We start from the raw sequence: 17,573 nt of genomic DNA, 5'->3' as shown, positions 1-17,573 counted from the left end.
AACTTACTTTCTCCAACCTTATCTTTGGTGCCTGCAATGGCCTCCGACCCTTTCATTATCACCTCTTCCACCTGGAGACGCAGACGTACTGAAGTGCTTTTGTTTGTTTGTTTGTTACCCTCAACTTTTTAAGGATTAAAAAACAAATTACAATTTTGTGTTCATGTATAGGTCAGAAGACAACTTTTGGAAGCTGCTACTCTCCTTCCACCATGAGTCCCAGAAATGGAACTCAGGTCGACAGGCTTGGTGGCAAGGACCTTCCACCTGCTGGGCCATCTTGCTAGCCCCGCTTTGAAACTTTTCAAAGAGCATCCTTAGGGTTGGGATGGAGATGAGACAGACTCACTTGATCAGCATGCATGAGGCTCTGACCACCAACACCACAAAAATAAGACAATTTAAAAGAACGTCTACTTTTCCTTACTTATTTTATGTACGTGGCTGTTCACATGCATGTATGTAGGTGTACCACACGCATGCATAGTGCCATGGCGCACAGAAGAGGACACTGGGCCTCCTGGAACTGGACTCACTATGCACGGTTATAAGCTGCCAAATGGGTGCTGAGAACCAAAGTCAGGTCTTCTGCCAGAGCAGCAAGTGCTGTCAGCCACTGAGCCAGCTCTCCGGCCGCCACCCACCCTAGCCAGCAGCACCTTTTATAACTACAAAAAAAAGTATGAATTTTTAGATCTTTCATATTATAAGATAAAATCCCTCGGCTGGAGAGATGACTCAGTATTATACAAGCAGGAGCAGTTGCGACACAGACGTGAGTCCTGATTCCCAGCACCAGTGTAAAAGCTCCTGTCTCCAGGGAGCTAAAGAGGAGGATGTCTGGCTCCTTCCTTTGGCCTCTGTGCACTGGCACCCCCCACCCCCCCTTACACCACACAAATAACTCTCCAGAGAAGCCTGGCTGGCCCAGGAGCCAGACTGCCTATGCTACTTATTAGGCACCTCATAATCTTGAGTAAGAAAGCTTTTCTGTGCATCCATTTCCTCCTTCAAATATAGGGTAATAACTATGTTCACCAAAAAATGGTTGAGACACAAATAAATATACATGTAAAAGAGACAGAGACAGTGGCTGGCACACTTAAGTGCTACATAAACATTACCTACTATTATTTTTTGGTACCAAGTTTTTACATTGTTTCATACGTGTATAGAAAGCTTGCCCAACTAATATAATACCTATGGTTTAAAATATTTTGATGCTTTCCCGTGATAACTAGTATTTACCTACTAGGTATACACAAGCCAACTCTGTAAAGGTGTATCAGATGCCAAGGCAATTCTCAAAAAATTCATGCTGTATATAGATAGGTAAAGCTTTAAAGAATGTTGTATTTGAAGTGAGGAAACAAGCTACATGAAACACTAATGTAGCAACATAAGACCATTAAGATTAAACACCAAATGGCGCCATATAAACACTTAACCCACGAACAGTAGTTGTGGGATTCAGCTATAGAGGCGAGGCTGCAGTAGCCCTACACGTAAGGGTAAGAAGGACCTAAATGAAAGGGAAATACACGCGTGTGGCACGTTGTTTGTCCCACAAATACATTTCCAGGCTCAGTTCTAGGCCCTGGGGGTAAGCAGCAACTCATCCACAGCACAAACGGACGTGCAGGCTGTGGGACAAAGGGCACCTGTACCAGAGACAAGTTTTCCATTTCAGTTTTGGCAATGATAAGGATTGAACCCAGGGCTCCAAGCACTCCAGGCAAATGTTCACACTGAGCAGCACCCCCAGCCTAGGAGCCAAGGTCTGAAGGGAAGAATGAAGCAGGCCAGCCTTCCTATCATCATTCGGGTGACTTAGAGACAGGAGCTGAGACTGTGCTATGGTCACTACAACTTTACAGCTGTGACAAACGTATAGAAATGGAACACATAAATAACTTAGTAATTTTCTGTGTCCTGATTATAAACCCACCCAATTGGTAGATTACATTAAGGGCATAGTCTCTGTATTTCTTAATATAAATGATATGACTTATAAATTGTCGCTATTATTGGGATAGATTCTGCTCATAGTTCCAAAGTTTTGCCCAAAGGAAAGCCTAAGAGGGTTCCTCCCTGCCCTCCTCCCTTCTTTCTTCCACCTACCAATGACTGCCCCCAATCTCAAAGCTTGCAGAGCTTCAAGTGGACCGTGGTAGCCAAGGTAATTCACACTGAGAAATACTCACTCAGAAGCACAACTTGCATCTTTCTCTTCTCTATTTACCTCCCTCCCACAAAGGCAATGTCCTCAAGTAAAGAAAGTAGCCCTTTTGGCAAATACCAACTAACAATGCTTTGCCAACCTTTATTTAGTCCCCCGACACACCAATGGAATTTTCTGACAGGTAAATTCCAATGTTAATTTACCCCCAAGCACAAGTTTCCAACCCCCTCCCTCAGTCTGTCTAATCTTTCCAGCCACTTCTATTCTCTCATGACACAAGACTCTACCATCAACCTCACAAATCAGTTTTGTTTTGTTTTGCACTGTTGTGGCTACATAAACCATCAAATTCTAGCTTTATAAACATTCTAACTTTCTACTGGACGAACTAGTGAATGTGTGTTTAAGATACTTAAACCCTAATTAAAAAACTAGGCACAACTACCCACAATAGAGAAAAATCTAACATTCTTAATACTCAAATGCTCAGTGAAGCCCAGACATTGCTAGCTGAGTGTAGGCACGTTTTTGAGCCAGCACTCAGGAGGCAGAAGCAGGCAGGTTTCTTGAGTTCAAGGCTATCCAGCTCTGCATAAATCCAGGCCAGCCAGGGATACACAGCAAGACCCTATTTAAAAGAAAATAAAAAGAAATAGAGACAGTCCAGCAAAATCACAGCCTGCGAACTGTTTTAATTTTCTTAGTTTGGTGTTTAAAAAAAAAAAAAAAAAAAAAAAAAAAAAAAAAAAACCAAACTCACGTGTTTGCCATTAGTTGGGAACTGTACTAACAAACACAAAGAAGGTCCCTTCAAGGGCCACAGTTGGCTCTCAGTACCTTTGTCTGGTGCCCACCCTAGCTTGATCAATTTCTGACCAGTATTAGATAAATAAGAGCTACAAGGTATTTTAAACAATTAAACACTCAAATGGATTAATTGCAATTCTATGACCTTTTAAAGCCACACTAATTTGCTGAGTTATTTTGTGATCAACACCGTTATTTTCACAAAAGAAACAATTAACTTAATGTAAACGTTCTACAGGGATGCATGCAAATCAAACTCACTTGTTGAGAAACTTAACAATCTATGCTCAGGCAAAAAGCTACCCTTGAAAATTAACTGACATAAAATATCTATAAATATCTGGCATTGTCCTGGCAAACACACAGCGAAGAGCTGTTACTACTGTTTCTAATTTTGTAGCTTTAAACTCAAACTAAATGGTTAAAAATTATACATGATTGTGTGTATAATTTACGTGAATGCACATACAGTGATACTGCAAAGAATGCTGCCAGGGGACGGTGAGTTTGTAATAGGCAAGACAACCTGCAAAAAGTTATATTATTTGCTCTTATCGCTGCAAAGCAATTCAACAGAACCGCTACACTGCAAGCAAGAACTGTAACAAGAAGTCAGCTGACCCGGGAGAACTTGCCCAGCTGGAATAGTTAAGCCCTTAAGCACGTGGACAATGGACCGCTTTACTTGCATGGCCGCACCAACCTGGGGACTGCTCGGGTTAACGGCGGCGAAGCTGCAATCCCACATACACCCATCACCTGCCTCACGCTGGGAAATGTAATCATTTAAGCCACTACGCAAAGTTGTTTTGTTTTGTTTTTCCTTTTCCCTCTCAAAAATACCCTAGCCATTCAAGCAAAGATGCCAGAGCACCCCGGGCCACATCCATTTTCAAAAAACACTTTGGATCGCCTTGGCCTCGCAGCCGGGAAGTCGAGGAGCCCGAGGACCCAGCAAGACAGCTTCTTCTCGGGGGGCACGCGCAGACACCCCAAGAACGCCCCACCGCGGAGGAGCCTCGGCGCCCGCCCTCGGGCCTGAGCCCGCCGCTTCCCGCCCGCGCCGACCCGGGGCCGCGGCGCGCGGAGAGACGCACCGCTCCGCTTGGCTCTCGCCCCACGCGACACGCGGGGCGGCGGGCTCCGATTCCGAAAAGAGGGAAGGAAGAAAATCCAATAACAAAACCTGGCTTCTTGTTCCCTCCGGAAACCGCGGGCCGGCAGGAAGTGACGAAGGATAGGTCGTCCGGTCCGCCGGGTCTCTGCCCGCGCTCCTCGCCGGACTCCCGGAACAGCCAGAGCGGAGCGGCGCGGCGCGGCGGCCTCCGCACCTCCGGAGCCGCTGAGCGCCCGCCCGTCCGTCCGCCCGCGCGCGCCGCCGTCGCGTCACCGCCCCGCCCCTCCCGGCCCCGCCCCGGCCCGGCCGCGGGCTGCGGGTCAGACCCCGGCGTGGGACTCCGCCGTCTTCCCGGGCTCCTCTGCGGGCGGCGGACCGGGCGGCCGCCTAGTCGCCAGCGGGAGCGTGGAGCGCCTGTCGCGGGAGCACTGTCCTGTAGGTCACCTGGAACAGATTGCACAGGCTCGGGGACGCGGCTGGAGGAGGCCAGGTTTGGGCGTCGGATCTGTGTGCCGCCTCTGCCCCTCCGTTCCCGGGCCCGTGTGGCCTTGGGGTTACAGAACCATCTCTGTCACCTGTTACAGAGTTGCTGTGCGTCAAAGCAGGGTGGTTGCAAAAAAAAAGAAAAATTATTCGAATGTGGGTTGTGCAGTCCACAGGCCTCAGATGTTCTCCTTCTACTAGGAAGAGGTGAAAGCCTGTGTTCCCTTCCCTTCTGTTTTAGGAGCTTTTTAATGCTTCAGAGCATCAAGAGAAAGAACCTTTCCCTCACAGTGTTTGGATTTTGTTGTTAGAAATTATGTTTAAGCTGATTTTCTGTGAGAAAACAACAAAGTTCCAAATGAGAGGAAGAAATATCATTCCGGGCACGGGGGCAAGTAGTGCTCAGTTGTAGAACGGTGTGGACAAGTTTTAAAAACTTATAATAATGCCTCATGATTACTTGAAAAGGGTTTGTTTTGTTTTGTTGGTTTTTTTTTTTTTTTTTTCACCTAAAAGTAGGTCAGCCTTAAATTAAATCCCAATGGATGCATTTTGGTGGCATTATCTCTGAATACTCATGCTTGCTTGTGACTTGATTCAACTCATTCTAGCATCTTCCTACTGTAATAATAGTTCAAGCATTACACATTACAGGAGTCACTTTTCCCAAAAGAACCCAGCGTCTATCGACCAGAGCAGCAGCATTAACTTGCCAGAAATGAACCCCTGGACATTTGACTCTAGACCAAAGAGGAAGGGTGCATATGCACACACTTGGTTAGACTACACAGTGATTAAGGGGCCCCATCTGCACTGTGATCTGAGCTCTGTGTTCCTAGCTGTCTTACAAAGTATGGCATTGATAATGTCAGGACCAGCAGGAGAGGCCTAGCTTCAGTGCAAATCTTTTACAACTGCGGGTCTAAGATAAGCTTACATCCCAGGACCAGTGGAGTAGCAATGCTATTGTAGACTACGGATGTTTTAGAATATCGGTCCTATATCTCAGGCTGACAGTTTGCCACTCTGGGTCAGCAAAGGTCAGAAAGCCTTTTTCTAAATAGAATTAAAGAGTGGCATAGTAGGAAAAAAACGAAAAACAAAACTCAGGCTTTAGGCAAAAGTACCTTATTCAGTGGCACATAGATGGGTTTTGCCAAAAACAGTAGCAAGAAGTTAATCTGGTTCACATCCACTCGGGCATTAGGAAACACTTCGTTCATTTGTCAGATAAATAAGTGTCACTCACTCCGTATCCTGATGGCATTGCCTTATGGTTCCCTGTTTCTTTCCTGATGTGTTAATGCGGCTGTTAATGCATTCTTGCCTGGTCTCTGTAGCACCTCCAATCTGACATTTTTTTTCCCAAACATGATCATGGTTATTGCCATTCTAATATCTTGGCATTTACAATGATCAAAAATGCCACAAGCTTTAGTAGGCAGAGGCGGGCAGATCGCTGTGAGTTCAAGGCCAGCCTGGTCTACAAAGCAGTCTAGGACAACCAAGGATACACAGAGAAACCCTGTCTCAGGGGGAAAAAAATTCCACAAACTAAAGACAATCTAGTGTTTGGTGTTCCAGAAGTCTCCATGTCTAAAACAGACTGGCTATTAACTATAAATCAAAACTTCAGAGAACCCCTGCCATTGAATTTTTAAAAGTAAGATTCGAACATGTGACTATGTCACCTACTCCTGTTCCTCCCACTCAACCAAAAGCCCATAGCTGTAGTCATTAATGTTGAGGAGTTAGGTGTACGCTAATATTTAGAACTTAAAAAGTTTTAAGTCTTTTATAGTTTAACTTCTGCTTATTGTCCCTGGACCAGAATATCTTTACAGGACCAGTGTTTCTACCCACCAGACACCAATATACGAAATTCCTCTTCAGTGTCTGGAGTTCAAACTAAAGGGCAGCTGGCACTGTCCACTTTACTCTAAGGTGTGCAAACAGCTGGTGAGGACTCCAGATGTGAGAAAGAAGAAAGCACGCCTCGTGGCTTAGAGCATACCTTTCCTGAAATTTTATTGTGTGTTTTATACAGACAAGTGGGAAGAGGGAAAATACACTAATTAACTCACCAAGGCAAACCACATTGTGGTATTTGCATAGCTTACAGAATAGGCTGCAAAATATTACTGTAGGCGAATTTCTGCATCGCCTTCATTGTTGAAGGCAGAAAAAAAAAACACAAAAGCTTTGTAAATAAATTTTCAGACATTTTAGATGTTTCTTCTCTTGGTATTAAAACATGCCTTATTGTTAGATGCCACAGTACTCTTAGCACCTGTCATTTGTTTGGTCTCCTTTTTGTAGGCTTCCTAAAACACTTCTGAATTGCTTTCACATTTTTTTTTTTTTTGTCATTTAATTAAGACATCCCTTTTATGTTCAACACAAGAGAAGAACTTTGTCCTTAAGGAAAAACACAGTTCTCAAGCACAAATAAGAAACCTTTATTCTTCTGCTTGCTGCTTGATACACTTGTAATGGCTGTCACTCCTGCTTCGAGGTTATGAATAAGTAGCAAAGTAACTTCTTAATCTCATAGCTTCTTTTTTTAGCCAAATTTGGCAAACAGGCAAAGCTTAGTCCGGCTCCAAATGTACGCGGGCATGTTGGGAGGCACATGAAGAGCAGCTAGTGTGGTCGTGGTTTTTTCCTAGGTTGATGTCATGAGAGAGGCTGGTCTCAGAATCCCAGCTATTGTTTGGGTCTGTGTTTTGAAGAGTCCCATTGTTTTCATCTGAATGATAGCTACAGTTTGAAACTGTAGTAGCATTTCAGATTCAGTTCTTTTTAGCAATATTTTTTTATCCTACGTTTTACATTTATGTAAGAGTTGTAATATTTCCAAATTTTAAAAAAATGGGGAGAATATTGTGTTTTGTACCTTTATGTCCTAAATCTGAGGTCAGTATACCTTTTCCTGAAAAAGCCAAACTGAACAATTTTTTTAAGATTCCATTTATACTGTGGAGAATCGAAGCACATAAGTGTTCAGGATCATAATGTGGCTGTTTAGGATCTGCAGGGTAGATTAGGGTAGAAAGCATGCTTCGTACATGTATGACCTGAGTTTGATCCCCAGCACCCCCAAAATAATAAATGGCATGTATCTGTTTCAAGGTATAACATCATTCTTAGCTGTGGGCCACGCACTGGTCAGAGACCACGTCTTCGCCAATCCCACCTTTTGTTTTTTCTTACAGATCCCATGGCTGGAAGTTATGGTGTGATGGGTGATGACGGCTCTATTGATTACACAGTCCATGAAGCCTGGAACGAGGCCACCAATGTTTACTTGATAGTGATCCTTGTTAGCTTTGGCCTCTTCATGTATGCCAAGAGGTAAACACAGGCACATAGGCTGCTGAGCTTGTAAGACTTTTAAAGGCTTGTCATATGGTTTTGTTCTTGTTTTGTTTTAGCTAAATGCATAAAATGCATAGAAATATTTCTTCAGAACTCTTGTTCCTGGACTGAAAGGTGTTGTCTGTGTTGGCATTGGTGACTGAGGTTTGATTTTAAAACCCCAAATTCAGTTCTGGGTAACAGGACCTGTTGCTCTAAAGTTTGATGCTGTCACTTCGAAAGTAGCCTGACTGTCATCACCAGCTTTGGTACGTTGTCCCCGTGCAGGGAGCACATTTTAAATTAAAGTATTTTTATCCAAGTGTCTGAAATGCAGAAATATTTCAGGCCTGTGTAGCTGGTAAACCTCTCTTCGCCCGTTTGACGTTTTCCTTGATTCCTATGATGACACTTGTATTAGTTTGCTTCTGTTGCTATGATAAAGATCAAGACCAAAAGCAACTTGGAGAGGAAAGAGTTTGTTTCAGCTTACAGGCTGAAGTCCTTGAGGGACTCAATAGGAACCTAGAGTCAGAGACTGTGGAGGAGCACAGCCTGTGGCTTGTTCTCCCTGATTTTTCCAGTCTGTTCTTTTATGCACCCTGAGACCACCCACCCACGGTGAACGTGGCCTCCTATATCAGTTGTTAATAGAGACAATGCTCCACGAACTCACCTGCTGGATAGTCTGACAGAGGCAGTTCCTCAAGCAAGGCTCTGTTTTCCCAGATGACTGTAGCTATATAGCACATTGACCAGAAGCCAGCACATTACTTCTCTCTTCTTTATTTATAAAAATATCAGCTCCTTGAGAACAAGGAGTATGTCTTTTATCTTTGTGTCATTGATATACCAGTCGGTCCAAATTCTTAACAGACACTTTTCTGCCTTGATTTCTAGGGTAGCTTAATTTAAATGCCCTTTTAACTCTTCCAGCAAAACCATAATAGAATTAAGGATGGTGGTGGTGATGGTGGTCATGGTGGTACTGGTGGTGGTGGTGGTGGTGGTGATGTTTGTGGTGGTGGATGGTGGCAGTTATAGAGATGGTGATGATGGTGATGATGATGGTGGTCGTGGTGGTGATGGTAGAGATGATGGTGGCGGTGGTGGTGATGTTCGTGGTGGTGGATGGGGGCAGTTATAGAGATGGTGATGGTGGTGGTGATGATGATGGTGGTGGTCGTGGTGGTGATGACAGTGATGATGATGGTGGTGGTGGTGATGGAGATGATGGTGGGTGGTGGTGGTGATGGTGGAGATGATGGTGGCAGTGGTGGTGATGTTCGTGGTGGTGGGTGGTGGCAGTTATAGAGATGGTGATGGTGGTGGTGATGATGATGGTGGTGGTCGTGGTGGTGATGATAGTGATGATGATGGTGGTGGTGGTGATGGAGATGATGGTGGGTGGTGGTGGTGGTGATGGAGATGATGATGATGGCAAGGGTGTGTTTTAAAGAGGAACATCAGTCACCTATTTGTAAGTATATACTTCAGAACATTCCCTACTGAGGTTTAAAAAGGTCATTAAGTATTTCATAATAATTAATACTCCAGAAGTAACTTCTGTTTGGCCTTGGGTATACCTCACCTACTTGTACTTGCCCTTGCATGCCTTGTAGCTAGCTCCCTCTCAGTGGCTGGACTACGGGTGTGGGTGGAAGTAGGTGCCACATGTCATCACGGATGCACTTGCAGGCGGCAACTTTTCTCCCAAAAGAGCTGCCGCCTCCTTCCCACTTTTCTTTTAAAAGCAGAGATGCCCTGCTCTTGTTTCTAAAAAGATATCCCATGAGACTGTGTCATTAAAGAACATTTTTATTCGTGAATTTCCCAAACCAAGGCCTGCTCACATCAGGTATGATCCCCGGCACAGGGATTTGTCTCTGTTTGGATGTTCTGAAAGGTAGGAGAAGGACGTGCCTCCTTGTTTGTATGCTGTTGTTGGCAGTACACCATTTTTCCTGGAAGTTGAGGGCAATCACAATGAAAGGGCCTCATTTTGTAATATTGTTCGGCAGTACAGCATTATATATGGTATAATGCGCGGAGCATCTTTTTACCTTATGGCACTACAGCTCTACATAGAAAGCTTTATATGTTAGTGAAAATTATAGTATTTTACAAAAAAAGGTTTGTTTCATACTTTTAATGGATCAAGAGACAATTATATGGGTATTAAAATAAATCTGCATTTGTTTTGTTTTTAGGAATAAAAGGAAAATTATGAGAATATTTAGTGTGCCACCTCCAGAAGAAACCTTGTCAGAGCCCAATTTTTACGACACAATGAGCAAAATTCGCTTAAGACAGCAATTGGAAATGCATTCGATTTGTAAGTATGTTCTGTGGGAAGCTACATACATAACATGTTTAAAATAGATTTATAACAAAAGGTGATAAAACATGTTTGCTTATAAAAACTTAGACCTTTTTCAGTTAGGCAGATTTATCCCACAGTTGTGGCTGTTAAATCCTTTGCCATCTGTTGCCTAAGGCCCTTCTGTGACCTTGAGAGATGACCTGTTCTTACAAGCTTTGCAGTACTTGAGGTTGTAATCACTGGTTGATACCTCCATTCTTCCTCTTCTAATTTTTGTTTGTTTGATTGATTGTTTGTTTTTTGAGACAGGGTTTCTCTGTGTATCCCTGGTTGACCTGGACTTACTTTGTAGACCAGGCTGACCTTGAACTCACACTGATCCACTGCCTCTGCTGGGATTAAAGGCCTACAATTTTTCCTCTTTTATACTTCTTATTTGAGATGACCTTGAAATGGTCAAACAGCTGAACACCAAAGTAGTATAGAAATGGCTTCCAGGAATTGTGAATCAAGGTGCTAAGTTAAAAGTTAAGTTTGAACAATATTAACACATCCTATGGTACTGAACACATATATAGCAGAAGAAGAAACAAATTTAAAAAGTAGAGGTCCTGAATCAATTGTACATTGAAGCCTTTTAGCCATCATTTAGATGATTAAGGTGTGGCCTCCATGGTGCATTAAGTAGGACAAGCAAGATGGTATTTATATTAGAATGCCAGGTTCATCTCACAGAAGAAACAGAGCTCTGGATGGGTCATGAGGGCGTTTCTAGGTTAGGTTAATTGAGGTGGGAAGATTTACTCTAAATGTAACATGGCATTGTGGGATAGGCTGAGTAAGGACAGTAAGAAAGGAGAAAGCTGGCTGGGTGGGAGCCATCCATCTCTCTTGCAAACTGAGGATGCAGTATGCCTCCTGCTTATCAGTATTACTGCCATGTTTCCCCTGCCACAATGGACTGCGTCCTAAAACTAAGCCTAGACACAGCTGCTTTCTTATGTTCCCTTTGTTAGGGATTTGACATAGCATCAAGGCATTAGTACATTGCTGTGAAATCTGGCAAACAGAGCACTCCTTTTATTATCCATATGTAATGTAAGTATATGCATATATGTATAATGTAAGTGCTCCATCTGATGAGGCAAGCACAGAGATGGGCACCAGCCTATTGCGCTCACATACGTGGTGATTGCTGTGTGGGGTTTACTGGAGAGTTACTTTTCTGTTTTTCTTGGAGATGGTGTATGTGTGGCTTTTATTTTTTTATTTTAGTCTTAAAACTCCTTTCTTGAGGATTTCATTCATGTGAACAATGAAATGTGATCATATTACGAAAAACAATAATCCTCACTTCGTAGTAAAAATACTGGAATCTCGGTGTAGTGAAAGTGAGACAGAATCATTTTTGGTATTATAGAAGCAAGGTATTAGAGTAAACAAAAGGCAAAAAAAAAAAAAAAAAAAAAAAATGGCTGCCACACTGGTTTGGCACAAAACAGTGACTTTTATATCTCCATTTGTATTTCTCTGTTCTTTTAGATTTTATTGGGAGAATTCTTTAGGGAGGTACAGTCTTCCCAGTGTCTAGTACTTCCCCTCACCAGATCCCTGTCCTGTTGGTTCAGGACATAGAGCCATATCTAACAAATATCTGAGACTCAGGCTCCCCCTCTTTTGATGCACAGGCTCAGTTAGGTAGCAGCTACTGAATGTCTCAGCTCCTAGACAAGCAGGCACCAGCTGCTAGAGAGGAAGATGGGCCTTGGGCCTTTTGCTTATCTGTTCTCTGATAAACTCTAAATGCACCTCATGCTGAAAATGGACCATAATGATTTATTTCTTAAATTCTATTTTCCTTTTTTATTTTTTTAATCTTATTGGCCTTATTTTTAGATTTATTTTAACTTTTAACCTTGCTCTAACATTTTTGACTCTATGATAGTATTGATGGTCTAGTATCTAAAGCATTAGATTGTGTTGATGTGTTTGGGGCATTGGCTTTTTAATTGTTACTTTAATGGGGTTTTGTTCCAGCTCTTACACAGGGAATAATGTATCGCTCTACTGTAGTTAATATTTCTTCATTGGCTATTAACTATAATTACTTAATCATAGTTACAGTTACAAAGGGAAGTTGGGAATGAAGCCATCAACCCTTTCTATTTTTTAAATCCTTTCAGCTAGTCTAAACGGACCATCAGTTTCTGAGATTTTTGTTAGTTCTGTGGCGAGGGTAGTTAACCTCCCTGGTCTCTGTTTCAGTTGCTGCCTCCAGGACCCTGCCTTGACGTCCCTTGATGACAGATTATAAACTGTAGGCTGAAGTGCACCCTTCCTTCCTGAGTTGCTCTGGTCATAGTGTTTATCACAGCAATAGAAAAGCAAGCGATGACCACCACCTCCTACCCTGCCCCTGTGTACCCCAGGTCTTCCTTTTGTGGACCATGAAAGGTGGTAAACAAGGCAGGGTATCCTGGACTTTAAACTGGATCTCTTCCTTGACATTTTTGAGGGAAACTTAGGAGTTAACTTAGCTTTACTTCCCTGTAAAATCCTCTTAGGTCTTATTTGAAGTGTTGGAGGACACCAAGGTCTGGCAGAGCAGTCCGCCCAAAGGCGGAGCAAGGTGTACCTTCTACTCTCACAGACCAAGGGCTTCTCTTTCCAAATACAGCAATCCTGGAAGATGTTACATCTCCCAGACTGTGAGAAACGATCCCCCTCACTTCATAATAAGAACAGTGGAGTCTCCGTGTAGCAAAAGCAAGACAGATCTATTTTCAGTTTGCAGAAACTGTGAGCCAGCTGTACAAAAGACAAAAATGGCTGTTATTCCTATGTGACACAAAACAGTGGCTTTTATATCCCTTGCTGCCATTCTTGGCCCCTGTAAGTCTCAATAGCTGAGAAATACCATCTTCCCAGTTCCTTAGTATTACTCTCTGCCCAGCTTCCCCATCTTAATAGGTCCAGACACAGCCTTGTCTATTGAATAACTTGGGCATTCTTAATCCTCTCCTCTTTCTGTATATGGGCTCAGTCAAGTGGCCATCTGCTTGTAACTTTGAATCCCAGACACGCAGGTGCCAGCCACCAGCTAGGAAAGGGAGATGCTTGTGCCTCCTGCTTATCTGGATTCTCTGATGAGATCTGAACAGACTGAATATGGATCATGACTAATTTCTCTCAATATGTACCTCCCATTCCTTCCCAACTCGCACAGATCTCCCTCAACACACACACACACACACACACACACACACACACACACACACACACACACGTCCTCTTCTGAAAACCAAAACAGAAACAACAAAACCCACTGAGTTTGGTTACTGCTGACTGTATGTACATGGGTATGGGACTGTGCACTAGAGCCTAGGTAACCTTCCAATGGCCATGCCCTCAAAGAATGACTCTCCCTCACTCAGCCAGCTGTCAGCTGCCAACAACTCCTCAGTGAAGGGCAGGACCTTGAGAGCTCCTCCTCCATGGATGCTTGAAGTTTATAATTCACTTGATCTTGTGTCCTTCTTGGGCAGGTAATCCCTACTACTGGGAGTTTATGGGTACAATAGCTATTTTATTTCCAGAAGACTATGGCAGGGCACTTCTCCCCCGACCCCCCATCTCTTATGTTCTTTCTGTCTTCTCTTCTGCAATGTTCTTTGGGCCTTGGCAGTGACGGGAGATGTGCTACTAGATAAAGATGTGTCACTTAAGGTCCAGAGAGACAGCTCAGTGGTTAAAAGCACTGATTGCTCTTTCTAGAAGACCCAGGTTTAATTCCCAGCATCCACATGGTAGTTCATAACCATGTGTAACTCTAGTTTCAGGGGATCCGTTTTCCACTTATGGCCTCAGGCACTGCACACGAACATAGTTCACACATACACATGCAAATAAAATACACATGCGTATTAAGTAAGTAAATTTCAAGGTATCCCATTTAGGCACTAATTACTTGTTCTCAGTTCTTTGAGCAGCTCTGAGTTCCTTCATTGACTGCTGCCAACTGCCAAATGAAGATTCTGTAACCAAGGTTGAGAGCAGCCTAGGTCTATGAATATAAACATAAATTATTAGAAGGCATTTGACAGCTTGACCAGTTAGTAAAAAGAGAATCAGGTTCCATCTTAGGGCCTATGGTCTTCTCAAGCATGGACTTTTGACCAGGTTTACAGTGCGAGGCATGAAGTAGCCACCTGTGGAGTAGACCGCAAGCCCAACCAGAGAGTAGGTAGATACTTGATAGTAGTCATGCTACTGTTGCCGGGCAAGTCAGCGTCTCAGCATTCAGGGCCTAACGTGGAGTAAGACCATTGATGTCTTTTCTGCCCCCGCAACACACATAGTATCTTTGAGCACTGTGAATGCTAGCTAGTAAGGAGGAAGTTCTCTAGTCAGTTTGAGATTTATTTCTCTGTATCTTGCAGCCTAAGTGTGATGTTCTAGTAATTGGGTCTTATTGTGTAGTTACATTGAGTAACCAAGGGCAACAACAGCAGCCCATGTTGCTTTGGAGATATAACTCCAATATCTCCAATTGGCCAATACCTCATAGAGAGGTATCCGATGCCCTGCACTGCAGTTTTTGTTTAATAACTCATGTATTCTGGGAGCATACTGTCCACCTCTGCAGAGTACCTCTGTTCAAACTTCTTTTTTACAGTTGTATTTTGAAATTATTTTACTAACTAGTATATATGTTTTAATATAATTTATTTAATTTTATTTTATGTACATTAATGTGAAGGTGTCAGGTCCCTTGGAACAGGAGTTATAGACAGTTGTGAGCTGCCATGTGGGTGCTGAGAATTGAACCCAGGTACTTTGGAAGAGCAGAGGGTGTTCTTAGCCACTGGGCCATTTCTCCAGCCCCTAACTAGTATATTTTTATAAGACTATTTTAAACATCCTTAGTTTGAGCTCAACCCACCCACTGACCCCTTCCCCCCCCCCCCCCCCCGTTGCTCTGCTCCCCACTACCCTGCCTTCTTTCACGCGTGCTCTACCTTATTTCCAATCATATTTTTAGCTGGATTGTGAGACACTAAGTTTTCATGTAGCTTTTAACATTCTGTTTCTTTATGTTAACCCCTCCTCCATCCCATAGTCTCCTCCTCTCATGCCCCTCCTCACATTAGCCTTTCCACCCCCTTTGCAGTCACTCCTTAATGCATCATCCCCAGTATAGGCTTTCTGGTTCCCTGCCTTCTGTGTTTGCTCCAAACTAAACACACGAAACAAAATATTTGAAACTAGACTCCATATATGAGCGTGCACACATGATATCTGTCTTACTGGGCCTGAGTTCCCTCAGTATAATTTTTTTTCCAGTTCCATCCATTTCACTGAAGATTTCATGGTTTTATTTTTCTCTTCTAGTTACATTCCATTGTGTAAATGTACCAGTTCCACTGTCTATCTGGTGACTGGCATCTAGGTTGATTTTGTTTTATAGCTGTTGTCAGTAGAGTGGGCATCAACATGGATGGGCAAGTGTGTCTGTAGCAGGTTATCAAGTCCTGTGGGTCTATGCTCAGGAGTTGTAGAGGTCATATGACAGCTCTATTTCTAGCTTCTTTGAGCCTGGCTGCACAAGTTTACCCAGTGCAGCAGAGTTTGCACAGTGCACCACAGTTTACCCAGTGCAGCAGAGTTTGCACAGTGCAGCAGAGTTTGCACAGTGCAGCAGAGTTTACCCAGTGCACCGCAGTTTGCACAGTGCACCACAGTTTACCCAGTGCACCGCAGTTCACACAGTGCACCATACTTTGCACAGGGCACCACAGTTTTCCTTTTGCTGCACCTGTTTGTCGTTTGTATTCCTGGTGAGGCCATTCTGCCTAGGGCGAGACAGAATCTTAAAGTAATTTTAATTTGCAATGCCTTGATGTTGAGCACTTTTTAAAGTATTTACTAACTACTTGTAATTCTTTTATGGATTTTGCTCAGTTTCATAGCATTTTTTGGGGGGCGGGATTGGTTTTTTATTGGGGGGGGTTGGTTTTTTGAGACAGGGTTTCCCTGTGTAGCCCTGGCTATCCTCAACTTGCTTTGTATACTGTCCTTGAACTCACAGCAATCCACCTGCCTCTCCCTCCCGAGTTCTGGGATTAAAGGTGTGCGCCACCACCGCCCAGATGTGTCAGGATATTGCACACATGAGCTCTCAGTGACTGTGGTTGTTTGCACAAGATCAAGCCAGTTTAAACTCTAGGCGAGATGGGTGAAGGATGGATGCATGACGCCCCACCTCTGACAGAAGAGATAATGACAATTATTAGTTGCTGAGGTAGCGTCAGTTTCCTTCAGGAAAATGGCCCCACTACCATGGACACACTGAAAACACTAATTGGACTTCATGGGTTAAAAAAAAAGGACATGAAGTTGGAAGGGAAATGTGCAGTGATGGAGTCTGGGAGAAGCTGGAGTAGAGAAGTGGTTATGATAAAAAATATCGTATGTGCGTGTATGTATGTAATATTGCATGCTCGTGTATGTATGTGATATTGTATGCGTGTGTACGTGTGTGATATTGTATGCGCGTGTATGTGTGTGATATTGTATGCGTGTGTATGTATGTAAGAAACTGCCAAAATAAAAAAAAAATTTTTTTTTAAGTAGCAATATGGAATAAGAAAGAACAAAATTTAAAAATTTAATAGCTTACTCACTTTTCCCTATATCTTAAAGTTCAGAATGATCCTGATATTTAAATAATAATTATAAATATAAGGTATATGTAAATAGTATTGAAATTAGAAGATCTTAGGATATAATTAGCTCTTTCTAGAGAAAAACAAATGTTTAATTCTAAACTAGCTTCTTACCAAGCATCGTGATTTACCTGTTAGATTTAATGACGTTAACTAGCAGTTATTTTATGCTTTATCTTTTTGTCATTTTTTTTCATAGCAAGAAAGTATGAGCATCAGCAGCCACAGAGCCAAGCTGACAGTGTGCAGCTCTCGCTGGAGTGAAATGCCAACTGAGTGACGGACATGATGGTGAAGCAAGATGGCAGCAAGCCCCTCACCCCTGCACTAAATCATGAACCTGCCAGATAAAGTCACCCTACCTGTGCCCCTCCTCCTCCGCTCTCTTGTTGCTTCTTCTAGGACTTGCTGCCTAAGTACAGAAACCCTTAGAAGGCAGACTAGAGATGGGCCTTCCTTTTGGAGGATCTTCGGTGTCTTCAGAATACAGGGAGAAATACAAGCATGTCTTCGGAAGCAAGAGTCCCAGAGTTAATATCACGTTGGAATATTTTTACAGAGTTAAAGGACAAGATTCTG

The 17,573-nt window shown here is 43.1% G+C and overlaps 1 protein-coding gene across 1 annotated transcript; it reads left to right on the top strand.

The window, feature by feature from the left end:
* The first annotated feature begins 4,388 nt into the window (after positions 1-4,388).
* On the top strand, positions 4,389-17,349 carry Smim19 (small integral membrane protein 19). Its single transcript, XM_051169917.1, has 4 exons — positions 4,389-4,596; positions 7,805-7,943; positions 10,157-10,281; positions 17,194-17,349. Exons 2-4 carry the CDS (start codon positions 7,810-7,812, stop codon positions 17,256-17,258), a joined length of 324 nt encoding a protein of 107 aa, XP_051025874.1. The 5' UTR covers positions 4,389-4,596; positions 7,805-7,809; the 3' UTR covers positions 17,259-17,349.
* Positions 17,350-17,573: the final 224 nt, after the last annotated feature.

Source organism: Acomys russatus, chromosome 27, assembly GCF_903995435.1.
Source record: "Acomys russatus chromosome 27, mAcoRus1.1, whole genome shotgun sequence".
NCBI lineage: Eukaryota > Metazoa > Chordata > Mammalia > Rodentia > Muridae > Acomys > Acomys russatus.
The sequence above is the reverse complement of the archived record's forward strand: the minus strand, read 5'-3'. Positions and strand labels throughout refer to the sequence as shown.

Excerpts from the sequence above, each read along its gene's own strand:
- Smim19 (XM_051169917.1), top strand. The coding sequence starts at position 7,810 with ATGGCTGGAAGTTATGGTGTGATGGGTGATGACGGCTCTATTGATTAC. Across the intron at positions 7,944-10,156 it reads CTCTTCATGTATGCCAAGAG|GAATAAAAGGAAAATTATGA; the intron begins GTAAACACAGGC and ends TTTTGTTTTTAG. Across the intron at positions 10,282-17,193 it reads ATTGGAAATGCATTCGATTT|CAAGAAAGTATGAGCATCAG; the intron begins GTAAGTATGTTC and ends TTTTTTTCATAG.